General features: G+C 38.8%; 1 protein-coding gene across 3 annotated transcripts in view; it reads right to left on the bottom strand.

The window, feature by feature from the left end:
- The window catches only part of PARD3B (par-3 family cell polarity regulator beta), a 982,300-nt gene that overhangs the window by 382,425 nt on the left and 575,025 nt on the right, over positions 1–24,850 (bottom strand). For all 3 annotated transcript variants that reach the window (XM_084778917.1, XM_084778918.1, XM_084778919.1), the window contains 2 exons: positions 14,315–14,414; positions 6,071–6,186 (listed from right to left, as the gene is read on the bottom strand). In XM_084778917.1, the coding sequence (XP_084635043.1) occupies positions 6,071–6,186; positions 14,315–14,414 (216 nt within the window). The remainder of the gene's footprint in view (positions 1–6,070; positions 6,187–14,314; positions 14,415–24,850) is intronic.

The following is a 24,850-nucleotide window of genomic DNA, read 5'->3' as shown; positions in this document are numbered from 1 at the left end:
TCTGGCCACCGCGTGCATCGCCGTAGCCTCATTTGCTCCCACTGAGTAGAGGCTGAGAGCTGACCAGGGTTTCTCAGCTGCACTGCCCTTAGCCCTCTCCTCCAGTGTCACAGACACCATCGGAAACAGGAGTGGGAGCCCGAATGGAAGCAGGACACAAAACTCTTTTTAAAAAAAATCTTATGAGAAACAGTGTTTTAAACCTGACTTTGAATGGGGCTATAGATTAGGTCAACAAAGGGGCCCAAATCCTGAAGTGCTGTCCCTTAAATAATTGAGACTAATTCTTAAACACTATTATGGGGTCATAAAACACCAAGCCTGGAAATTAAAGATTTTTATGCCTCATCAAAAAGTCTTTGAATGTAAGGTCCCTGGCATCCTGCCAATAAGGGCAGCTCTTGGGGGAAACCCTATGCCAAAGGCCAAAAAGGCAGCTGTGTTATTCAGCTTCTGAGGGCTTCCAACTCAACACCCACACAAGCTCAATTATGAGCAAATTAAAGGGATCCAGACGGAACATCGTAATTCTGGTAATTTAAATAAATAGAGGAAAGTCTGCAATTAGTAGGGAAAGATTGATTTTCTGGAAAACCCAGAAGGATCTGCCCATTCCCTTAAATTGCACCCTACCCCCTGAATAAGCATAGTTATAGCCAATTGCTTAAAAATAAATTTCTTGTCCTTATTATTTTAATCATCATTGATCTGTCTTAAACATGACCACATGCATACTCCATGCATACTAAATATTGAAGCAAAAATGGCCTCCCCAAATCTAGAATGGTTACATATGAATTAAGAATATCAAGTAAAGCTGCATTAGGCTTTCGAGTGTGGCTATACTGAAACTCTTCTACAGAAACTTTACATGTGAAACTATAGTGAATCAAATAAACTTTACAAGTTCAGAGAAAACAGTTATTCAAAAAGAATCAGAGATTAGTTATGTACAATTCACTAATTATCTTACTTATATTTGATTAACAAAGAAAAATATATACTGACACCCTGTATAGATCCTTACAAATCACTTAATAAAATTCAATACTCATTCTTGATTTAAAGAATAAAGGGACTAGTAAAAATTTGGGGAGCTAGGACTACAGAGAAGCTATTTTTAACTTGATAAAAAGTTTTTTATCAGGAACCTACAGGAAGCGTAAGTACCATTTACACACATATACACACATGTACACACTCACAGCACAGCACTCACGCTTCATATACACCACATACAGCACGTCTCACACACACACACACACACACACACACACACACACACACATACTCATAGAACATCACACACACATGTATACACACACATACCACACAGGACATCAAACACACACACATGTACACACAGAACATTCACATCACATACACACAGCAACACACACACACACACATACACACATACACACATACACACACACACACACACATACACACACACACACACACACACACCATTCCTATCCAGTTTCTAAACTCACTCTGATTATCTGATTCTAGTGTTCACAGCAGAGTCAACTTATTGGAAGAGCTAAAGTAATTTAACTTTGAAAAGAAGTTTCTATTTTTCTATTTAACTTATAGAAGTTCTAGTTTTCTACTTAAAAAGATGAGCCAGAACAAAATTACCCCGGAAATAACTAAAATTCCAAGTACTAGCATGATAATTTGCACAGGATGGCCAATGGCGCAGGGTGGATTTATGTCTAACCTTGCCTATAATCCCACCAAGTAAAAGTATAAAGGAGTTTACTATCTAATGAGGTTGCATTCCAAATTAACAGGGAGGATGGAAAAGTCAAATATTATAATAAAATTTATTTTTCTAAAGACATATTCTTCTTCCTCATATACTATGAATAAAAAATATTATCAATCATTTTCCCCCAAAAGGCTCTAGAACAAAATAAATGAGATAAATAGGACACACACACACACACACACACACACACACACAGAACTAAACAAAAAACAAAAGGAAGACAGAATGGGGACATATGACAATAAATCTAAAGTGTTTGTCCTTGTGTTTATGTGTTGGAGAGTGGGGTCTGGGCACATCTTTGTGAAGGGCCAGAGGTTGACCTCAGAGTCAGTCTCAATCCCTTTCCATCTTAGAGTTGAGACAGGGTCACTCATTGTACCTGGAGGTCACTGATTGGCTGGACTGCTGGTCAGCCAGATCCCAGAGGTCCTACTGTGTGCCTCCCTAACCTGGAATTACAAAGTAGACTAACTTTTGGTGCTTTTTAGGTATGTGGGAGGGCTCTAAACTCAGGTCTTCATGGTTTCACAGTAAACATTTTATCAACTGTGCCTGCATGCTAGTCCCACCCAAACATGTTTCATAGTAAAAGATATCAAGATCAAAGGGAAAACACATGCAATGATTTACAACATTACAATACTATTCTAAAAATAACAAAAAAACAAACAAATGGAATACTGGCAAAGGACAAATAAAGAAATTCAAAATAAAAAGATACAAATGGACCAAGAAATGCAAAAAAAAAAAAAGAAGCAGTTAATAAACCCTTCCATCAAGCTCAAGTTCCATTTAAATAGGAAAGAGAGAGGGAGAGAGAGAGAGAGAGAGAGAGAGAGAGAGAGAGAGAGAGAGAGAGAGAGAGAGAGAAGTGTAGAACAAGAGATTCATTCATTCAGTACTACATAAGGACGCAAAGATTCCAAAGTCCTCATGGCATGAGCATGCCTACGCATGGCTGAGACAAGCCAGACAGAACAACAGGCAGAGCCATTGAGGCTGAAGCCCTGTGCATGCCGGTGACCAGGGAAAAGGGATGAGAATGAAGAGACTGAATTAGTTTTCAGTAAGATTTGCCTGTCTTTGGACATATACATAAATATGTGTAATTAGGATCACTTCACCCTTAAAACTCCATCCGAACATGTGAAGATGACTCAATATACAAAGTAAGGTTACAGTTTGACTCAGTTGCAAGCATGACACAGAGATGGAACGGAGGGTGCCCAAGACCCCTTGAAGATTCCTACAGACTTTACAAAAGACAGCGTTGGCTGCATAGCCCTCGCTGGTCTTAAATCAAGCTCAAGTGGATGGAGTTATCTCCTACTACACTTAGGTCATGGAAACTTTTTGACAGAGAGCTAGCCAGTCTAAAGTCATCACTCAATAAATAAGTATGAACATTTATCCTTTTATGTTTTTTTATTTTTAGCCATATGAAGCTGATGCTTTTTCCAGGTTAAGAAAATATTACTATTACGTGAGTATTCTGCCTAAGTATTATAGGTTCTTTTTTTTTCCCCAATGGGGATTAAATCCAGGGCCCTGTGCGTGCCAGGCAAGCATTCTACCAGCTGAACTGCATTTCCAGCTCTAGAATTCATTATTAGTTTTTAACTTTTGAAGTTGTATTTTATCCTGCTGAGAGCATTATTCCCCAAAACATTATTATTATTAATACTATTTAGCTACATATGTATTCATGCATACATATATATATACAATTATATATTTATATTATATAATTATAGATCATACACACACACACACACACACACACACACACACACACACACACACACAGAATTCAGAGTACTTTAAACCACAAGCAACACTCTACTCTCTAAGCAAAGAGGAGACATTTCTGAATGCTCAGCACTAGAACACCACTGGGTTTACTCAGTGTGAAAGACAACACATTTAGTAAGTTGACTCCAGGTTCTCTTTGGGGCTAAACACCATGATAGGTCTACATTGCCTGCTATCCAACTCTACTAGCCATCAACTCATATTTCTCAGAAGGGTCTCGACTTTGCCAACTACTGTAAAAAAAAAATGTTTCAATAGCATACAGCTAAGTCACTTTGGTACAGTGCATTTTAACAGTGCTTTTTTTTTCTTATAACTTATGCCTTTTAACAAAATAACCCATGAAAAACTGTATAAATTGAACAAATATTACTATTGCTATTGTTCATTCAAGTGTTAGAACCTATCATGAACAATAAAATGCAATGGATGAATGTTAAAATACATATTTCAGAAATAAGTTCTCAACCTGAAATTAAAAAAAAAATCTCAACAAAATAAAGTGTCAGTAGTAATTAGATCACTGCATCTCTCAACCCTCACCAGAGAGAAGCTTTTGCTTGTGGTAGATGGTGACCAACACAGAGGCAGGCGGACAGCTGGTCAAGGGACAGAGAGTCAGCTATTATGGAGTTCCCAGGCCTACATGGGACATCTGTTTCACGTCTGTCTGCCCAAGGCTCAGAAGTCACCGTAGAGGAGGGGACTAAAGGAGTGTAAGAGCCAGAGGTAGTGATGACTGCAAGGAGAGAGCGTCCTACTATGAACTGACAGGGACAGCGTGCACACGACCTGTGCAAGCTCAAGCCAGACCGAATTCCAACACGGAGAGAGGAGGGGGGCAGGAACCCCGGCCGCCCCTAGCTGAGGAGCTATTAGCAGCTAAAGTGGGAAGAGTCAGTTTTCTTTAAGAGTGCATCCCCTAGTGAGTCAACCGCACTCGGTGGAAGTCCATACCCTCAAGAATATATGGACAACACTATTCGGACTTGATAGATGGAAAAAAAAGAAAGAAGAAAAGAAAAAAAAGACAATAAGAGAAGTAGGGTGGGTAGGCTGTATTTTGAAGAAGTTGAGAAAGGGGATAAATAGGATTAAATGCATTGTATGAAAGTTTCAAAGGCCTAATAAAAATTTTAAAAATAGAAATATTTTTGGACATGACTGAGGTTGAATAATTTTGTAAACTTTGTAATATTTTTTTTCTCTTGTAAAATGGATGATATACTACTTTTATCTTTGGCACAGAAGATTTTAGAATTATAATGCTAGCCACATTTTTTTAACTAGATGAGGAAAACAGCAATATATTTTCCTCACCAAACTTGAGAACCATTTTTAGCCATTCAGCTTATTTATAAAGAAACCGGGAGGACAGGACAGGAGATGCTTATCAAGTACTTCAGAAAAGTGAATTGCTTTTAAATGATCAGTCACCACAGATATCAGTGTCATACATTGGCCCTTTGGTTTGTCCCAGGTTTGCTCTTGAGAAAATCCCCTTATGACCACTGCTCATGAGAGCCTCCTTGTTAGGCTCTTCTATCCGCCTTACAATATAGACGATTAGGGCAAATGCTTCACAACAATTTAGTTAATTTATAGAAAAATGGAATCAATTTCCCCAGTTTCGTTGTGGCTGAACATTTTCCTGAGCTGCTGTAAATGAACAACAGATAAGCACCGTTTATCAGATCATTGGGTAGAGCTTGCAGTTTTGATGTTTCTGTTTCCTTGTTGTTAATGAAATATCTACTATGCCTCAAGAAAAAGTAAATACATAAATAAATAAATAAAACAGTTGCAGAGGTTGGCCCCTGAGCACTCAAGATGCAACGAGTATTTTGCTCTGAGTGTGTGCTACAACCTGTCCGTGAGATCCCAGAGGGCGGCAGCGGCAATGCTCCCCAGTGTCTGAAAAGTCTTCCAGTCACATGCCCTGCTCTACACTGTTCCCAGAGTCCTGCACCTCCCCTGAAGACAAGTCCTGTGTTTTTCAGAATGTCAGTAAGATTATTTAGACACCACACTAAGGTGTCACAGGATTTAGAACTCTTATGTTGAAGAGACCAATGGAAAGTACTGTTTTCCTCCATTGTCCTGGCAGGCCACGCAATAGGTATGCCCAGAAGGCATGGTATACACAAGATGAAACCACTAAACAAATGCAAAGGCAGCTGAGCGGGAGGGTGCTTGCTTGCTTGCTTGGTTTGTGGCATTCCATTTTCCAGAATTTGTTTTGTTTTCTTGATCTACATAGGGAGAGAATTCTGTGGAATGCTTTATAAACATAAGCATCTCTCCTTTCTTTCCAGCTTGGTTAATTACATGACATGTGTGAGAGGAAATAGGAAGAGAGGATGAACAGAGGCCCTTCCCAGCTTCCGAAGCTGGGGAAACAAAAACTGGACAACATTTGGAAAGTCAGACGGGTGGAGACTTGGGATGCTGACCTGGAGGCGCCTCCCCATCACTTACCGAGGTCCATGCTCTTAGAGGCTTTCAGGTTAATTGATTCAGGCTGCCTGGCTGGTGTCTCAGATCTGAAATTGACATGTTGATCTGGAAAATACACTGTGGAATCCACTCCAGAGCTGTGTGGAAAGAAGGTATATGTCATATTTAGGTCTAGAGCGAGAGGCAGGGAGGGAGGGAAGGTGGAAGATTATGAATAAATATAAATATATAGTCCTCACGTTGCATATATTCCCTCATCATTTTCTCTTCAGACTGCAGACGTGTATTTTAAATCTATTCTTGGCTCTTAGACTTCTTTTATGGACTGTAAGGATTCTGGCCTATGTACTTTATTCTAAGTAAAGCACACTTGTGCTAATAGCATCTTTTGTTCGTCAGTGTTTTCTGCTAACTGGGATCCTGCTGCATCATATATAACTTCAGGTGGGTGAGGGGTGCTCAGGGAGCCCCAACACTTCAAAGGATGTTGCTGGATACTAGCAGGGCCCAAAGTGGGCTAAGAGATTCCTAAGGGATAAGTGGGTTCTTTTAAAGAGCAGTGAAAGGGTTGTCTCCTTAAAGAAAACCATCCTGCATGACTGACGGCTGCAGGAGACTGAGTTTTACCTTTTTCGGTGATCTTCAAAGAGTAATGTTAATGCTGAGCACAGAGTCTGTCCATCAATAATGCCAAAAGGAAGCCACAGGAATGGCACAGTTGACAATTTAGACACAAATACATTAAATGCACTTTATGGATTTCTTAGTAGTTGGGGTCAATCTAAAGAATTTGCTTCTACTGAATACTCTGTTTTGCTTGAGGATTCAGCACAAAGGATTATATAAAGAAGTTTCAGATAATGGCTTATTTTTGTTTAGAAAGAAGTAGGTGTACACGTCCCACAAATTAAGTCACAACTGCTTTCTCCTTTGTCCTCGGCTTTGCGTAAGCATAGACATGCTGCTCATCTCAGCAGGACTTCTGTCCTAATCTCACATCCAGTGACAAATCAGAACCCTTAGATGATCTGAAAGGACTGAGGTCACGCTTTAAAGAGCTCGGCATCTTTTACAACCACCGGCAAAAGCAACCTTAGTCTTGAAGAAGAGAAGAACGTTAACTTTCAAACCAAAATACACCAGCGATGTTCAGTTTTTTTCCTTAAAACTTATCGTCGCTGTTTGACATTTCCTGTCGATAATGTAAAATAAGAAGCCCGCTGAATGAATATATGAGCCTCCACTATTATCCACAGTGGGCGGGAGTAGAACGTCTCCCGATGGGTACCACAGGTGCTGTACGCGAGAGTCGGGATCACAGAACCCAATGGAGCAGTTTACATCCTGACTCTGCTGCTTGCACTCTGCGTGACCTGGGCAAGTCAACGTCCTTTTATGTAAAAGGAGTATAATGATATTGTCCACCCTTACGCCTCAGTTTCCTCTTCTGTAAAATGTGCAGTGAGACAACTACTCTCTGAGGCCATTGTAAAAGTTTAAGTAAATTCAGATATGCAAAATACTGAGAATAGTTCCTACTACATGTTAGTGTGGTAGAACTCAATGTTAGTCATATTTTAATATTAATATTAATAAGCTCCAGTTTTGGGTTTCAGAGCGGTCTTGGAATGAGGGCTCAAGTTCTCTCCAGTGCAAAGGATATATCTGTTTTCATGAAAACTCTGCAGAAAACATGAGTTTTCTCCTCGGTGTTACAAAGATCTTGGGATTTTCTTTCTGGGTATCTGCACGCACTGTCGCTGGAGAAAGCCTTCAAGTGCCATGACACCGAGAGATGACAGAGAATGCCAACTGTGCCCGAGACTCTTTGACTCGTTTAATGTTACTGATGCCAGTCTGGTCTAATGGGAATACCCTCATTTCTCTTACTAATTTTACAGTATTCAGAGATACCACAGAGGTCAAAAGCTGTGGTGCTGGGGTAGCATGTGTCTTTACATGTGCTATTCATCCTTTATTTGCACATAAGATTTTATGCTTTGATCTTGTGTGATGATGCAGGTTTAATGTCAGCAAGACACATGATCTTCCCAGAGTCAAAGAGGAGGCAGAGGGGATTAAAGGTATTCTATCCACTAAATAAGAGTCTGAGGCCCAGAGAGCGGGACTGGTGGTCCAAGGTCACCCAGCTGCTCGAGGGCAAAGCCTGGACCTGAGTCACAAGCTTGAATTAAAACACTGCCTTGAATGCACAAACAATGAAGTCTTTTCCTTCTAGGTTGAAGATCTGATCAGCCGCCTAATTAACTTGCATTTTAGGTTTGCTTTTTGTTTCAACAGACTAGTGGATAAAATAAAATAAAATCAAGTAGTTGATCAAAGCAGATGCTGTACATTTTAATGAGAGCCTTCAGGGATGTTGTTTAGGACCAACATGAATATTCTTCTTCAAAACAAAGATTTCGCTGCATTTAAAGCACTCTGCTCATGGAAGACTGTTGGAATCTACCCCACGGATGAGCATATTGGTTAATCCAATTCAGCCTCTTAGATTATCTTTTCGAACTCGGCAATAGTCAGCCTGCTGAGAATCAGAGCTCAAATTGTCTAAACTTTTGGGAAATAATCATTCTTATATACCACTATCCTACAAATAGTATGAGAGTGACACATGATACAGGATCGAGTTAGGATCTGCTCAAACAAAGCAAATTTATTTTTATAAAAATATTAGGATACAATTGAGGGAAGTAGGATAAATGAAAGCTGCACTGTACATATGAATGTTGCAAATCATTTACACATATATACATATGTCTGATTATATCCATTAATTTGATGCTATATACATCTGCTACCACCAATTCGAATGTGTCCAAATGCACAATTTGAAAACGTTCATTAAAAGGGTCCTCACTGCCATCTTACAAACTGGAGATGCAAAATAAAGCTGGAGTCAGACTGGCAGCTATTTTAAGGAGGGGCGCGAGGGTAGTGTAAGGCATGATGGGATTAGAGCCAATGCCAGCAGCCAGCATACTGAACTAACGGGTGTAGGATTGAATTAGTTAATGTGAAAACATTTTAGCCATGTAAGTCAGATGGGTAGAACCGTCTGCAATTTTATGCTGCACATCGAAAGCATTTGGAGTGAGGATGACACAATGATTAACTATAAAATATGACATATTTTAATTTTGAAGGAAGTTAGCATGTGCTCATGGCTGAGTGGGCTGCAGTGGAGGCTGTGGGAAGCTGGAAGCTGACAGCAGGCCAAAGACATGTCCTAGATAAAGGCCATGTTTTCAGCATGAACAACCAGGGAATCTCTCAAATAGAAATGATACTCTTGTCAAATTATGCTGCATAATGAATAAATAAGGGCATCAAGAAACATATGCCGCTGTCCTGGAAAACGGTGACGAACCAGGAATATGAAAGACACAGAGGCGTCAGGAGTAGATGCTCAAGGAGAAATATCTGAAAGTAAAAGACGGGGAGGAAGATTTGAAAGATCTGCCAAGAAAATTGTTTGAACCATTAGGGTCTATGACTTCTATCTGTGTGAGGATACGACTGAGAAAATATGAACAATAAAGGAATAACCAAATGTTGTCTAACTTGTTAATAATATTGTCTTAGTTAGGGCTTCTATTGCTGTGATAAAACACCATGACCAAAAACAACTTGGGGATAAAAAGGTGTTTACTTCATCTTACAGCATACAGTCCATCAGCCAAGAAACTAATACAGAGACAAGGTATAAATCTGCTTATTAGCCTGTTCCTATGGCTTTTCCAGTCTGGTTTCTTATAGCACCTAGGGCCACCTGCCCAGGGGTGCCACCATCCCCAGTAATCTGGGCCCTTCCATATCAAGAAAATACCCCCACAGACTTGCCTACAAGCGAATCTTCTGGAAGCATTTTCTCTCTCTTTCTAAGTAGCTCTAGCTTGTGGCAGTTGACAAAAACTAGCCAGCACAGATACTCAACATATTTTGCTATTGTTTGGCTTTAATCAGTCATTGAGATTTCACAGTAAAACAAAACAAACCAACCAAACAAAAACAAGAAAACAAACAAAGAAACCACATTTCCCATATATTTTGTTTTTACTTATATTGTAAACTTCCCTCTTATGTTATATCATTGATGTAACAGAAGTTCTGATTTCAAAGAACAGACATTAATTTGATCAAATTAAAGAAAGGCTCCTCCACTGAAAGCACACATTTCCCTGGTGGTTGCCTTTCCATGTTTGATTTGAAAGGCAGGGGGGCCGGCTTCCTTGCTCAACTCCTCTGGCTCCCTTCCAGTGCTTCCTCTATCCTCACACAATCAAATCCCACTGCTGCTGGTCACCTAGGCAACACAACAGCTTGCAGGATGGTACAGGTCACAGGTTCCCAGGAGGAGGGAGAGTTGCAAAGCACTAAGACTTGTTTTATCCATCTCAGAAATGCCTCTGTCCTTTCCACCCATACAGTTTCTCGGTTCTTTTAGATCCTGCTACTCTCACGTAGAACAAATCCCATTGGCTCTAGCTTTCCCCATGCACACCTGAAATCGCTCAGGGTTCAGCACTGAAAAGTCCAGTGCTCTGCTGCTTTCCATGAGCGAGGTTCTCCCGCAACATGGCAGACGAACTGCCATGGAGCCTTCCTCCCGATACCCACATTTCAGCCACATTGAACACAGGTTTCCTCCCTCTCTCGTCAAGACTTTTCTTCTACCATGTCCTTGCCTCATGGGCCCCCTCGTTTTCCGGAAAATCACTCTTCTTCTGACGTAAGCTTCCTTCATCTTACAGACTTGGGGTTCTGTCTTCCAGGCTCCCAGGGCATTTTGTAATGATCTTTCTCTCCTAATTAGCTGTGTGGTTATCTTCTTAAGAGAAAAATAATATTTTTCTTTGGTTTAAAAAGAGTTTGGAGCCAGATGGTGGTGGCTCATGGTTTTAATCCCAGCCCTTGGGAGGGAGAGTCAGGGGGATCTCTGAGTTGGAGGCCAGCCTGGTCCAGGACAGCCAGGGCTATACAGAGCAACCCTGTATCAAAAAGGGAAAAAAAGTTTTTTTTTTAATTAGCTAACAAGGAGTTAGGTTTTATTATGATATTTTTCAAATAAATTTTTGGTTATTATTTCTCTTCCTTATTCGGTGTTCTATCCCACTCCATGGCCTCTTCCACTCTCATGTCACATGTGACTTTTGTACCCCTCGTCCATTTTTCAATACCTCTTGCTCTCCTCTTCAGGTTGTCTGTCTAGTTTCATAGTCTATACCCACTCCCACAAACTAATCTCTTATTTATATGTGTAGGAACATTAAGACTGAAGATGAGAGAGAGAACACGAGTTTTGTTTTTCTGAGTTTGGGTCATCTTAGTTAATACCCTTTCAGGTTCAGCCCGTGATTGTGCACATTTTCTAACCTAACCTTGTGTTCTGAATAGGTGAGTAACGTGAATCTCTATTTATATAGGTAACATTTTCATTATCTACTTTCCTATAGATTTCCATCTAGGCTGGTTACATCCCATTGCTATTGTGACAGTACAGCAATACATTTATATTTGCAAGTGACTCTGTAGCAGAAAAGAATCCTTTGTAGCTGGCTCACATGACAGTTTTAATTTTATGTTTTCTATTTTTTGTGGTTCTATGAATTTTCTGAAAGCATTTTCTTAACATTTGAGGTTATAACTCAACTATAACATTTCTCACTTCCCTTTCCTCTCTCCAAAACACCCATATAGTGCTTTCCTTCAAATCCTTGGCCTTTTTTTTTTTTTTACTAATTGGTTTTGCATGTATTTATTTACATACGTATATATTCATCAATATAGACTGTTGAGTCCATATAATGTTATTTGTATGTATGTTTTCAGGGCTGAGTGTTTGGCCCTGCACAAGCAGTTGGTGTGCTTTTTTCCCCTGGGAAGACCACCTCTCTTGCTCCTGGCTTTCCTCAGTTGCCTTTGATTAGGGTTGAGGCCTTTTGGACTTTGTTTCCCCATCCACTGTGACAGGTTCAATGGTGTGATCCTCACCCAGCTCATGTGTGGGCAGGCATGTTGGTGAGACTTTAAGGTTGCAGCTTTTGATATGACCAGAAACATAATCTGGTATCTCACAGCAAACTCCCTGATCATCTGGCTTTTTATAATCTTTCCTCCCCTTCTTCCACGATGTTCCCTGAGTCTTAGACGCAGGAGGGGTTGGTAGATACAGCTATTGGGACTAGGCGCCACAACTCTGCATTTGTATTGGTTGTGTTTTCTGTAGTGAATTCCATCCATCGCACAGAGCAGTTTTCACACCGACTTCTAAAATACTTGCCCTTGTTTAGTTTCCCCAGCGGTGGGCAGGGGCTTCTCACCCCCCTCCCAAGTCTAGCAATCACTTGGTGTCATCTGTTTTCTTGGTAGTAGTGCTCATATTGACCTGGGTGACATAAATCTCAGATGGCTTTAATTTACATTTTCCTGGTGGCTAAGGATATTGAACATTTAAGAATTATTATTTTTTGGCTCTTGGTGTTTTTTCTTTTTCTGTTCATCTCATTAGCCTAATTATTAATTAGGCATGTGTATGACTTGAGTCCTTAATTTGTGCAGAACTTTATATATTCTAGATATCAATGCATTCTGCCTATCAAGCCCATTCTGTAGGCTGTCAGTTTCCTTTGCTATTCAGAAGCTTTTTAATTCTTTGCATTCCCACGTGTTGATCCCTGGGACTATTTTTTATGCTGTTGGAGTACTGTTCAAAAGTGCTTGCTGGGGTCATAACTTCAAGTGTATTTTGCTATCCTTTCCTCTAGTAGTTAGAGTGTCCTGGGGTTCAGATTAAAGTCTTCGACCTGCATTGAATTGACTTTTGAGCAGGGTGAGAGATGTGGATCTAAATTCATTTTGGATATTCCATTTTCTTAGCACCATTTGCCGAATAGATTCTTTTCTTCAGTGTATGTTCTTGATGCCTTTGTCAAAATGAGGTGATTTTATTTTCATGTTCTCTATCCTATTCTTCTGCCTACATGTTTGCACCAACCTGTTTTTATTTTTGTTTTGTTTTGCTTATTTTTTGTTTGTTTTATTTATCTCTATGGCTCTGTAGTATAATTCAAGGCCAGGTATTGGGATACTTCCAGGAGTGCTGTTTTTGCTTAGGATTTTGGCAATCTGTTTTCTACTGAATTCCTCTTTGTACCATTTCAACGGAATTATGTAGTATACACAGGAGAAACTATAAGATAGAGTGAATGCAGCTACTTAAAATACTGAATTTTATACATAATCAAATGCATTTTGGATTCAGGATCAAGACAGAGAATATAGATTAAATGAACAAAATTAACTGCATCTTTACACTCTTCTAAAAAGGCCTACCAGTGCTGAGCTAACATATTGTGATTCTCATTGGAGTTCATGATACTGTGCTGAGAAAAATAAATGATTTCAAAAACTAAAAGTCAGAGGTAGTTCAACATAGGCAGGATTCCCTCTGACAGAGTTGGCTATACTCTTGTGTAGCCTTATTTTTAGCAGATTGTATTAAAAAGCATAATAGAAATGACACCAGCATTGCTGCAAGAAAAATGAAGAAATTTCACAGGATTATCAAGGGAAACAGAATGGAATAAAATACACAATTTTTTAACAGCCATAATAAATACAGAAAATAGCAAAGAGACAATTTAATGATTTTTAAAACTCATCAGAAGAAGAAAATCTATGAATTCCCCTAGTTAAATAGTATGTATGCTCAGTAAATCTTCCTCTCTCATGCTTGTGTGAATCTAAAAGTTATTGATTTTCTAGTTTCTATTACAGAGTGGCTATAATATTAGGTACCCTTTTCAATATTTTAGATTATATGGTGTTGCTTTAATTTTTAGGTTCCATTAACTTTCTTGGAGGATCTATTTTTAAAATATGTTTTGGGTTTGCCAATTACAAAGTAAGGAGAACCAGAGGCTTTATGCTTTCTTGGTTTTATTTTGTACCTTCCTATATAAGTCTTCCTTGAGTTCTGCTACTCTGGTCTTTAAACTTATAAAAGAAAAAAAAACACAGCTATTTTCTTAGTGATGTTAATTATATAAGATGGATCTCAAAAAATTCCAGGAAGCCAATTATGAACAATGGAAGCTTTTGGCCACAAAAATCTGTCAGTGGGAAGGAAAAATGAGGACTATGAGATTTCCATTCTGGAAAGAAATAGAGTTAAAATAAGGTTGCTGAGTTTTTCCCAGAAAAACTATAACAGAGAACATTTACGATATATCATTTTATCGATACCTGTGGCTGAAATCTTCAAGGCCCCATTCCAGACTAGGATGTGGTGGTGGGGACGGCGGTACTTCACTCTCGGCCCACCCGTCATGGGGAAGCAATAGGTCTATAAAACAAGGAACAAATGAAGCTGTAGGAAGCCGGAGGGAGAAGGATCCAGGGCCCACTTCTGTTTCAGTCCATCTCTCACACATAAACCAACTTTGAAATCAATAAGCCTTCACCTGGGAAGGAAGGTGTCACACGAATGCCCCTGGCTGTGATGACCTGTGACTCCTAAGGAGTGTCTACATGGGAGTCCTGCTCACTGGCCACTGTGGAAAATAAATCCACACATCGCCAGGCCTTTTTTTTTTTTTTTAAACCTGGGAAAGCCTAGGAGACTCACAAAACATGTCTTTTATTCCTTAATATTTTTTAAAGTGTGGCTTTACAATGAATACTCAGTTATAATTTAAGCATTTACCTGAGTGGGAAAAAGTACTGAAGAAAACATATGAAGACCCTGTATACTGTTCACTGTTTAGACAGAGCAGGGAGAAAGACCCACTTTTTTCATTTGTACCATAGGAAGGCCTTGTAAGTAAAAGACCAGAGTCTGAATTTGGGTTTTCCTACTTTAAAAAACAGAGCAATCTTTTAAACAATATTTTTATTTAATTAATTTATTCAGATTACATCTCAATTGATATCCCCTCACTTGTATCTTTCTGTTCCTCCCTCCCACTTTCACCCTATTCCCATCCCCTAGGTCTGTGACAGAAGGGGACCTCCTCCCCCACTATATGGTCACAGCCTATCAAGTCTCATCTTGGTAGCCTGCTTATCCTTTCTCTGAGTGCCACCAGGCCTCCTCACCAAGGGGAAGTGGTCAAATATAAGGCACCAGAGTTCATGTCAGAGTCAGTCCCCACTCTGTACACAACTGTGGATAATGTCCTGTCCATTGGCTAGATCTGAACAGGGGTTCAATGTTTACTGCATGTATTGTCCTTGGTTGGTGCAGTAGTTTGAGCAGAACTCCTTGGTCCAGATCCGCCTGTCATGGTGTTCTTCTTGTATGTTTCTAGGACTCTCTGGATCCTTCTATTTTTCCATTCTTCCATATTTCTCTCACTTAGAGTCCCTATTGGAAGTCCTCACATCTATCCCAATCTCCTGGTAAGTGAAGACTTTCATGGGACATCCCTTTTGGGCTAGTGTCCAATTATAAGTGAGTATATACCATGTGTGTCTTTCTGGGTCTGGGCTAACTCACTCAGTATGATCATGTCTAGTTCCATCCATTTGCCTGCAAATTTCAGGATTTCTTTGTTTTTAATAGCTGAGTAGTATTCCATAGTGTAAATGTACCACAGTTTCTTTATCCATTCTTCAACAGAGGGACATGTTTCCAGATTCTGGGTATTACAAATAAGGCTGTTATGAACATTGTTGAGCATATGTCCTTATTGTGTGGTGGAGCATCTTCTGGGTAAATTCCAAGGAGTAGAATAGCTGGGTCTTGAGGTAGCCCTATTCCTAGTTTTCTGAGAAAGTGCCAGATTGATATCCAAAGTGGCTGTACAAGTTTGCACTCCTATCAGCAATGAAGGAGTGTTCCCCTTTCTCCACATCCTTGCCAGCATGTGCTGTCACTTGAGTTTTTTATTCTAGCCATTCTGATGGGTGTAAGATGGAATCTTGGAGTGATTTTGGATTTGCATATCTCTGATGACTAAGGGTGTTGAGCATTTCTTTAAGTATTTCTCAGCAATTTGATATCCCTCTGTTGAGAATTCTTTGTTTAATTCTGAGCCCTATTTCTTAATTGCATTATTTGGTTTGGTAGTATTTAATTTCTTGAGTTCTTTATATATTTTGGATATTAGACCTTTGTCAGATGTAGGGTTGTTGAAGACTTTTTCCCAGTCTGTAGGCTATTGCTTTGTTCTATTGACAGTGTCTTCTGCCTTACAGAAGCTTCTCAGCCTCATGAGGTCCCATTTATTAATAAAACATCACAATCTTCTACAGATCATTCAGTAGTGGAAAAGTAACAGATAGCCTGGCCATCACTAGTACCAACAAGAAGTGAGCTCTGATGACACACTGTGAGTCAGACATTGTGCTAATCATATTGTTCATTGTGAACATTCTTTCTTCTAATACAACAACAAAATTAACTGCATATGAGAAGAGCTGTAGAATATTCTAGTTAGAAGATTTTTTTTTTCAGTGAAACTATCTTTTTTTCTACACTTGGCTCTTGCTGTTCTTTGACTCTTTAATCATTACCCAACTTCTCCAAACCTGAACATTTAAATAATAAAGCAATATTATGAATACCTTCCCTGTGGTGGGGAATGTAGCTGAGTGGAAGAGCCTTTGTCTATCTTGCACAAAAACCTGTCTTCTATACCCAGCACTACAAAATAAAGTAAAATGACATGAAGACCTGTTGTGGATGTAAACATATTTTTATTTTGATCCCAAGTGTGGGATGGGGAACAGACTTGTGAGAGAACAGGTGATATTTATCCACTAGAAGACTAACCACCCTGCTCCATGCACCAGGTGTCCAGAGTACCAGCATGCAGAAGAGGGCAGAGAAAAACAGGAAGCCAAAGAGGCTGTAAAGATTCTAGAGGAATGGGAAAGCAGACAGGCCAAAGGGGCTTTGGAGACAAGTGCTCCGATAGAGAAATTGTCTAGGGCCACACAGACACCATCAGCTTTTCCAGTTTTTGTGCAACATATCCCTCCTTGCTAATGATGGTGGTGAGGCTTATGATGAGGTGGCATGACATTCAGTAGACATGCTAGATTTAAAGCATTTTAAAGAGACTATTGTACATTATGAAATGCATTCATCTTTCATTAAACAAATTTTAAGTAACTGGGCTATGCAGCATAGACTTATTCCCCAAGATTGGAAGGCATTGGTGTCAGCTGTGTTAGAAGCTGCTCAACACTTACAGTGGTTATTGTGGTGGAGAAATGAAGCCACAAGAATAGAACAACAAAATATAACAAGGGGGATAAATGTTGTAAAAGATTAACTGCTTGGTGAAGGATGTTATGCTGACTTAAAAAAAAAACAAGTCTGATCTGAAGATGTAGTAATTGAACAATGTCATGTTGCAGCCTTATGAGCTTGGGATATGGTTGAGGAGCCTGGTAAAACAACCACTTCATTCACTAAGGCATTTCAAGGCCCTGGAGAAGCCTTCAGAGAATTCTTACAGAGACTGGCTTCAGCTCTAGAGAGAGCCATATCAGATCCTGAGACTAAACAAGCACTGAAACTGATCATGGCATATGAGAATGCAAATACTGAATGTAAGAGAGCAATTAGACCATTAAAAAGCCCAAGGAGGAGCTCCATTAAATGAATAGGTAAGAGAGACCGTTAATATTAGCTCTCGGGATCATCAAAACAATATCACAGGACAAGCTATTACAAGAGATCTCAGATATCAAAATACCTGGTGCTTTAATTGTGGAAATTGGGCCATTTACAAAGAAACTTTAAGGTTAAATGTTCCAGACATCAAAATAACTGATTTTAGAGTAAATGGTACTCATAGAAGAGTAAAATGAGCTTCTGGCCATGGTGCTAGTGATATGCCAAGACTTCCAGTGTGTTGTAGCTGCTGTGGGAAGGGAAAACATTGGTCTAGAGACTGCCAATTGAAGAGAGACTTACAAAGTAATCTCTTGTCTTCAGAAAACAAATGGAGGGGCCTGTTACCTCGGGACCCCACAGCAAACAACACGAGCTGTCTTTCTTTGGTCAGCCAGGAGGTAACAAACTTGCAGGAAAACAAAGACTAGGTATTGATGATTTAATGCATGCTACTCAAGCTAGCCCAACTTTGGATCAGGCCTCAGATAAATGTCTTACATTATCCCCGGTAGGTTGAATGTTACAAAATAACCACTGGTGTTTATGGTCCTTTACCTTTAGGGACAGTAGGAATAATATTGAGAAGAAGTGGATTAACTTCTCAAGACTTTATTGTGCATGCCGGTATTATAGATGGGGATCATATAAGGAAGAAATTAAAATCATGACATATGTGAAGAAGGAGATGCAAATTACTGTAGGGGATAGAATTGCTCAACTGTTACTATTTCTATATATCAAGGGCAAAACCACTCCAGCAGAATAAACAGGTGCATTTGGGAGTACTGGAAGATGTGTGTTCTGACAAAAAATGGTGAATGATCAGAGACCTGAGTTAATGGTACAAATGAATGGTATTAAAATAGAAGGTTTGGTGGATACAGGAGCAGATGTCATGCTCCTTTCTCAAAAGTATTGGAAGCCAGATTGGCCACTTCAGAAGGTTTATACATACTTTATAGGAATTGGTAAATTATCTCAAATAAGACACAAGTATACGGTGGATTAAGTGTGTGGAACCAGAAAGGCAAACAGGGAAGCTAAGACCCTATGTGGATAAAATACCCATAAATTTATGGGGAAGGGATCTTTTACAACAATGGGGATATTCAAATTAATATTCCTGAAATCACAGACACAGATAATAATGAAATTAGGGTGAAATGGTAGATGCTTCTGGGGAAGGTATTAATATGTGTAATTAAGAGAAATAATAAGTTGTGCCCATTGACCAAACACAGAACTTTACAGGTATTGAGTTTCCAAATTTATACAAAAAGGCCACTACTGATATACCAACAAGCTTGTCCCTAAAATGGATAGCAAACAGACCCATGTGGCAGGAGCAGTGGCCCATAACAAAAGAAAAACTTCAGGCACTTCACAACTGGTACAAGGGTAGCTGGAGGCTCACCATATAGAAGAGTCTACCAGGCCATGGAATTCTTGTGTTTGTTGTTTAAAAAAAAAAGCAGGAAAATGAAGGATGGTAACGGATTTAAGAGCAATGAATAGAGTAATTCAAGAAATGGATCTTTTACAACCTGGAATTTCTTTACCTTCTTTGTTACCTAGGTCATGGCCTATAGTAGTAATTGACTTAAGAGACTGTTTTTTCACAATACTTTTGAATGAGCAGGCTTCTTTTCTCTGTACCTACTCTGAACAGTAGTGGTCCAATGAAAAGATACCATTGGAAGGAACTTACACAGGGAATGCTGAATAGTACAACTTTATGTCAATACTTTGTGCAATGACCATTAGAAATAATTCATAGGCAATTTCCTTAATCTATCATTTACCATTACATAGATGATATTGTTGGCTGATTCTGATGCAGATGCTTTAGAGAAAATGTATAAGGAAACAAAGAATTCTGCAATGCTGGAGGTTACAGATTGCTCCCAGAAAAAAAAACAAAAAACAAAAAAACAAATAGGAGATTCAGTTTACCTATTTGAGCTATAAAAATAACTCAATAAAAAATTTAACCACAAAAGGTACAGATCTGTAAAGACCAGTTGCAAACTCTTAATGATTTTCAAAAATCAATGGGAGATAGTAACAGGCTGAGGCCAACAACTGGGTTACTACTTATGAGTTAGGTAACTTGTTTCAAACATTATGAAGGGGATTCAGATTTAAACAGTCCAAGACGTCTAACAGCTGAAGCAGACAACGGGTTAATTCTGGTAGAACGAAGCCTGTAAGATGCATATGTGGATAGAATTGATCCTATGCTTGGTTGTATTTTGGTTATTTTAACTTCAACTCATTATCTTACAGGACTCATTATGCAAAGGGAAGAGAAAATCATGGAACTGATTTTCTTAGCACATAAACAAAGTAAAAATTGAAGACATAAATAGAAAAACTTCTGAATTAATTATAAAAGGTAGAATAAGGCTGCATCAACTGTCTGGAACAGATCTAGAAGAAATTGTAGTGCCTCTCACTAATGCTGAAATTATGTAATTGTGGGTAATCAATGAAGATTGGTAAAGAGCTTGAAGTAACTACTTGGGAGAAATTAATAACAAATACCCAAAAAAAGCAAATGTATACAGTTTATAAAAAGAACTAACTAGATCCTTCATCATATTGTAAAGAGAACACCAATTCCAGAGGCACCAATCTTCTATATTGATGCAAATCAGATGGGAATGGCAGGTTATAAGCCACATAAAATAACTAAGGTGATCAAAAGTCCATATACTCAGTTAAAATATCGGAATTGTATGCAATCCTTATAGTACTGTTAGATTTCCGTGAATCTCTTAATATAATTACTGACTCTCAACATGCCGGAGAGTTATTTTGCATATAGAAACTGTTGAATTTACTTCTGATAATCCAGAATTGATTTTGTTATTTATGGAACTGCAACAGGTCATCTGAAGTAGAAACTATCTCTTGTATATTACTCTTATTCGGTCTCATACAGAATTACCAGGTCCACTGGCACAAGGAAATGAGGAAATTGACCAATTACTAATAGGAAATGTATTCAAAATTTCATGAAAAGCATCATGTTAACAGTAAAGGTTTAAAGAAAAAAAAATCTCTATTACTTGGCAACAAGCCAAGGGACATAATTTAAAAGTCTCATACATGTTTTTTGTATAACCAAACTCCATTGCTTGCCAGAAGTAACCCAAAGGGTACCAAAAGGAATGAAATCTGGCAGATAGATGTGTTTCATTTTGCAGAATTTGGAAAAGAAATATAAGTACATCATACCATTGATATATACTCAGGGTTTCAGTGGGCATCTGCTTTAAGTTCGGAAAAGGCTGATTGTGTAATTACACACTTATTGGAAATAATGGCAATTACGGGAATACCTGCACAAATTAAGGCTCCTGCATATGTATCCAAGAAGATGAATACATTTTTGCATATTTTAATATAAAGCACATTACTGGTATACCACACAATCCTATAGGACAAGTAGTTGTAGAAAGAGTAACTGTACCATAAAAGAGATGTTTATTAAACAAAAAGGAAGTGTAAAGACACCCGGGACAGATTAAATAATGCTTTGTTGACTTTAAAGTTTTCTAATATTGGTGAAAAAGGAACAACAGCAACTGAGAGGCATTGGCTTATAGAAAAAACTGAGGAACTAGGATAACCAATATACTATAAGCATCTGCTGACAATGGACTGGAAACCTGCAATAGTTTTGATATGGGAACGTGGTTATGTTTATGTGTCTACAGGGAGTGAAAAAATATAGTTACTGACAAAATTTATAAACATTAGATCTGACCAGGGAAGACCTCCAATTACCTGAAACATGAATGTGTGCATATAGCAAGGGAATCTCAAGGGCTGCCTGGTCCTCATGACACATCACTCTGTCATACCGCATGGACATTACATCTCAAACAGAAGTATAAAGTTGATGCCTTACACCTGCTCAAAATTAGGACAGATGTTTATCTGTAGATAATATGTACACTTTGCATATTCCATATGTATGTAGAAATTTACTAATACTAATACGTTTAAAAATTTGCTTATTTTCGGAGGAAAAAAAAACAGATAATAATCAAGACAAAGCAGGTACCCCAGGTGATTCAACCTCGAGGACTGTCTCAGCTACTCTTTCCTTGAGAATTTGCATGCATATCAGTTTTAAAAGAGCTAGCTCAAAGGATCAATCCCAAAAAGACTGGACAGAAACACATACAACCAGCTTTTCCAGCGCTTGGCCAGTATCTTATTTTCCTAAGGGAACCCAAAAGATGTTTTTATTCCCAGACAGCAAAAAGTAATTTTGAGAACATGACATCCCCAATCCCAATATGTGGGATAGGTGTTTTTGGTGGGTTATCAATGTTTGTTATTGTCTAGAGTGGTTGGTTATAAGTTAATAAAGGTTACATTTAGGTTATCTTTCTATTCTATCTAGTGCTAGAGGAAAGGAGAGAAAAAGGAATGATAAAAGAGAAGAATATAGAACTATAGAATAAAAGGTAGATTATTGAATCTATTAGCCTAAAATACTTTACATTGGTATTGTAGATCGATAGAAATTTAATATTATTTTGTTCAACTTTTGCTTTATGCACTGTACATATTGTACATTGATAGATTTTGTTCAATGTTTCATTAACGTATTATACATATGCAATTCATTTAAAAATATGATATAATGGTCTAGTATTATGAGAGCTAACTATTACAAACCGTTTGGGGTGGTTGGAGATGCAAGTTAGTAGTTAGTCACCTATAAATCTTATTTGTAGTCTTGTTAGATACTAATTTAGTTAATTACAGAGGAAGCTTTATTTAATTTCTTGTATATGTTTTCAAGGTTAAGCAGATAATGAATAGCTAAAAACAAGCAATGCTTATTTATTTAGATATACTGAGATAGGTAAGTCAATCAATAGATAGATAGATAGATAGATAGATAGATAGATAGATAGATGATAGATAGATAGAGAGATATTATACACGATAGTAAATAGATGGTCTTCAAACACTTCAGAGATCTACAGAATACGGCATTTAATAATAAAGAGCTTTCTGACAGAGAGACACATCTGCTCCTGGCAACACCTCCAATCTACTTCAATGAAGATGATGGGCATCAAAGAAACAAGTGTGGCAGAACAGCCACTGGACTGAGGAACTGTTCTTATCTCTACTGCTGACAGCAGACTGCCTGTCTAAACTGTGGTCAAGCATGACACCAAGAAATTGGCTCTCCAGCTTTGCAGAGACTAGGTGGGCCAGTCCTTCAAAATTCCTGCTTCACAAAAAAAGTCTGTCAGATATTTTGGGTTGGGAGGCTGAAGACTAGATGCCCCAATGATAGAGAAAAATGTGTGACAGTCCAGGCAGTCAACTCTCTCTGTCCTATCTATACTTTTGAAAGTTGCCTGCCTGTACTTCCTACATATTAGATAATATTTCCTTAAGTCTCTGCTGGGGTTGAAGACTAGATAGCCATAGTATAACTATAAGCTTTAGTTTAAGAGCTAAAATCATGTTTAGAGGTTGATAAATGTAAATTATAATAAATGATTTAGGAAAACTTTGGACCCTATGATGAAAGGACTCAGTAGGATGGGATAGATAGTGGAATAATTTCTCCAAGATTGTCAAATACAAATGGACTGGTCCTTGTAAATGCAACTTTTAACGGATAATTCTCATAATCATTTTTGTTGTATATAGTTTATTTTATTTGATAAAAAGGGGGATATGTAGTGGACATAAACATGTTTTTGTGTTGATCCCAAGTGTGGGATACATAATGCATGTAAACATGTTTTTATTTTGATCACAAGTATGGGATGGGGAACAGACCTGTGAGAAAACAGGTGATGTTTATCCACTAGAAGACACACCACTTTGTGCGGGGGCTTGGTTTTTGCCAGCTGAAACACATCTTAGTACAGACTCTGAGAGGATACCTTTGGGTTTGGTATTGCTTGACTGTTAGTTGTTCCACTTTGAGATGCTCCTAGAGAAAACTGCTCCAGAGAATGCTTCAGGGCTCCGGGTTCCGGCTGCTATTTCAGGTTTTTGCAGCAACTTTATTTGAATTGCTGTTCTGTGAAAATTCTGCCAACTATGCCAGGGGGATCAGCCCCAGGAACTGAGTCCAGAAAGATCTACTTCTCCTGTTCCCATTAACCTCTTTCTCTCCTACCTAGGGTAGGTGGGTTGAAAGGGAGGTATACGCATCAGAGAACCTCAAATAAAGTCGGTTTGGAAGAGGTCGAAGCCTACGAAGACATGGCATGATGACCTTAATCCAAGTACTCGGGAGGCAGAGGCAGGGGTGTCTCAGGGAGTTTGAGGCCAGCCTGGTCTACATTAAAAGTCAAGAACAGCCAGGACTATACAGAGTGACTCTGTCGCAAAGCAATCAAACAAACTGCTTATACTGGAAGTTGATGCAGATTTAACTGGGAACCATATTATTTATACAGAGATGTGTAAAAATAAAGTACTGCATTAACATATAGAAGGTTATCATTCCATAAAGGTAAATTCTACTGTTTATCTATACTTGATAAATTGTGGTCCTAACTTGCCGCTGATAGTTAGATTAAGAGAAAGCCTGTCCTCCAGAACTGCGGGTGGCAAGAGCACCTAGGTTGACCTATCTATCTGCCAGGTGTGGTGCCCCTGAGTGCTATTCTGGGAGTTCTGGAGAGCTTGTTTTGAATGCGCTAACTCTGTAGTCAGGACACTAGATCCTGCAGACTGTCATTTCTATGACACATGACTCTTAAGATGCTTTTTTAAAGATTTATTTTTTGCCTTATGGCGAGTGTATTTTGCCTGTATGTGTGTATTTGTGCATCATGTGCCTGCCTGATGCCTTCAGAGATCAGAAGGTGTTGGATCTCCTGGAAATAAAATTGTGAGTGTTTTTGTACCACCAGGTGGGCCTGAGACTCAAACCTGGGTCCTCGTCAATCATCACAAGTGCTTTCAACTGTTGAGTGACCTCGCCAGACTTTTGGCAGATGGCTCTTATGTCATCTTGAAGGCTTGTATAGAACCAAGTCAGGCCTTCCCTGAATAGGAGAGAATTCCTTCTGCTTGGAGATCTTCAAATCAGTTTCTGCCTTTATTTTGACTTTGCAACTTGGGCTGAAATATCGACTCTTCTGAGTTCTCAGGCA

This window comes from Acomys minous, assembly GCF_964271855.1.
Source record: "Acomys minous genome assembly, chromosome: 4".
Lineage (NCBI taxonomy): Eukaryota > Metazoa > Chordata > Mammalia > Rodentia > Muridae > Acomys > Acomys minous.
This window is presented reverse-complemented; position numbering and strand designations above follow the sequence as displayed.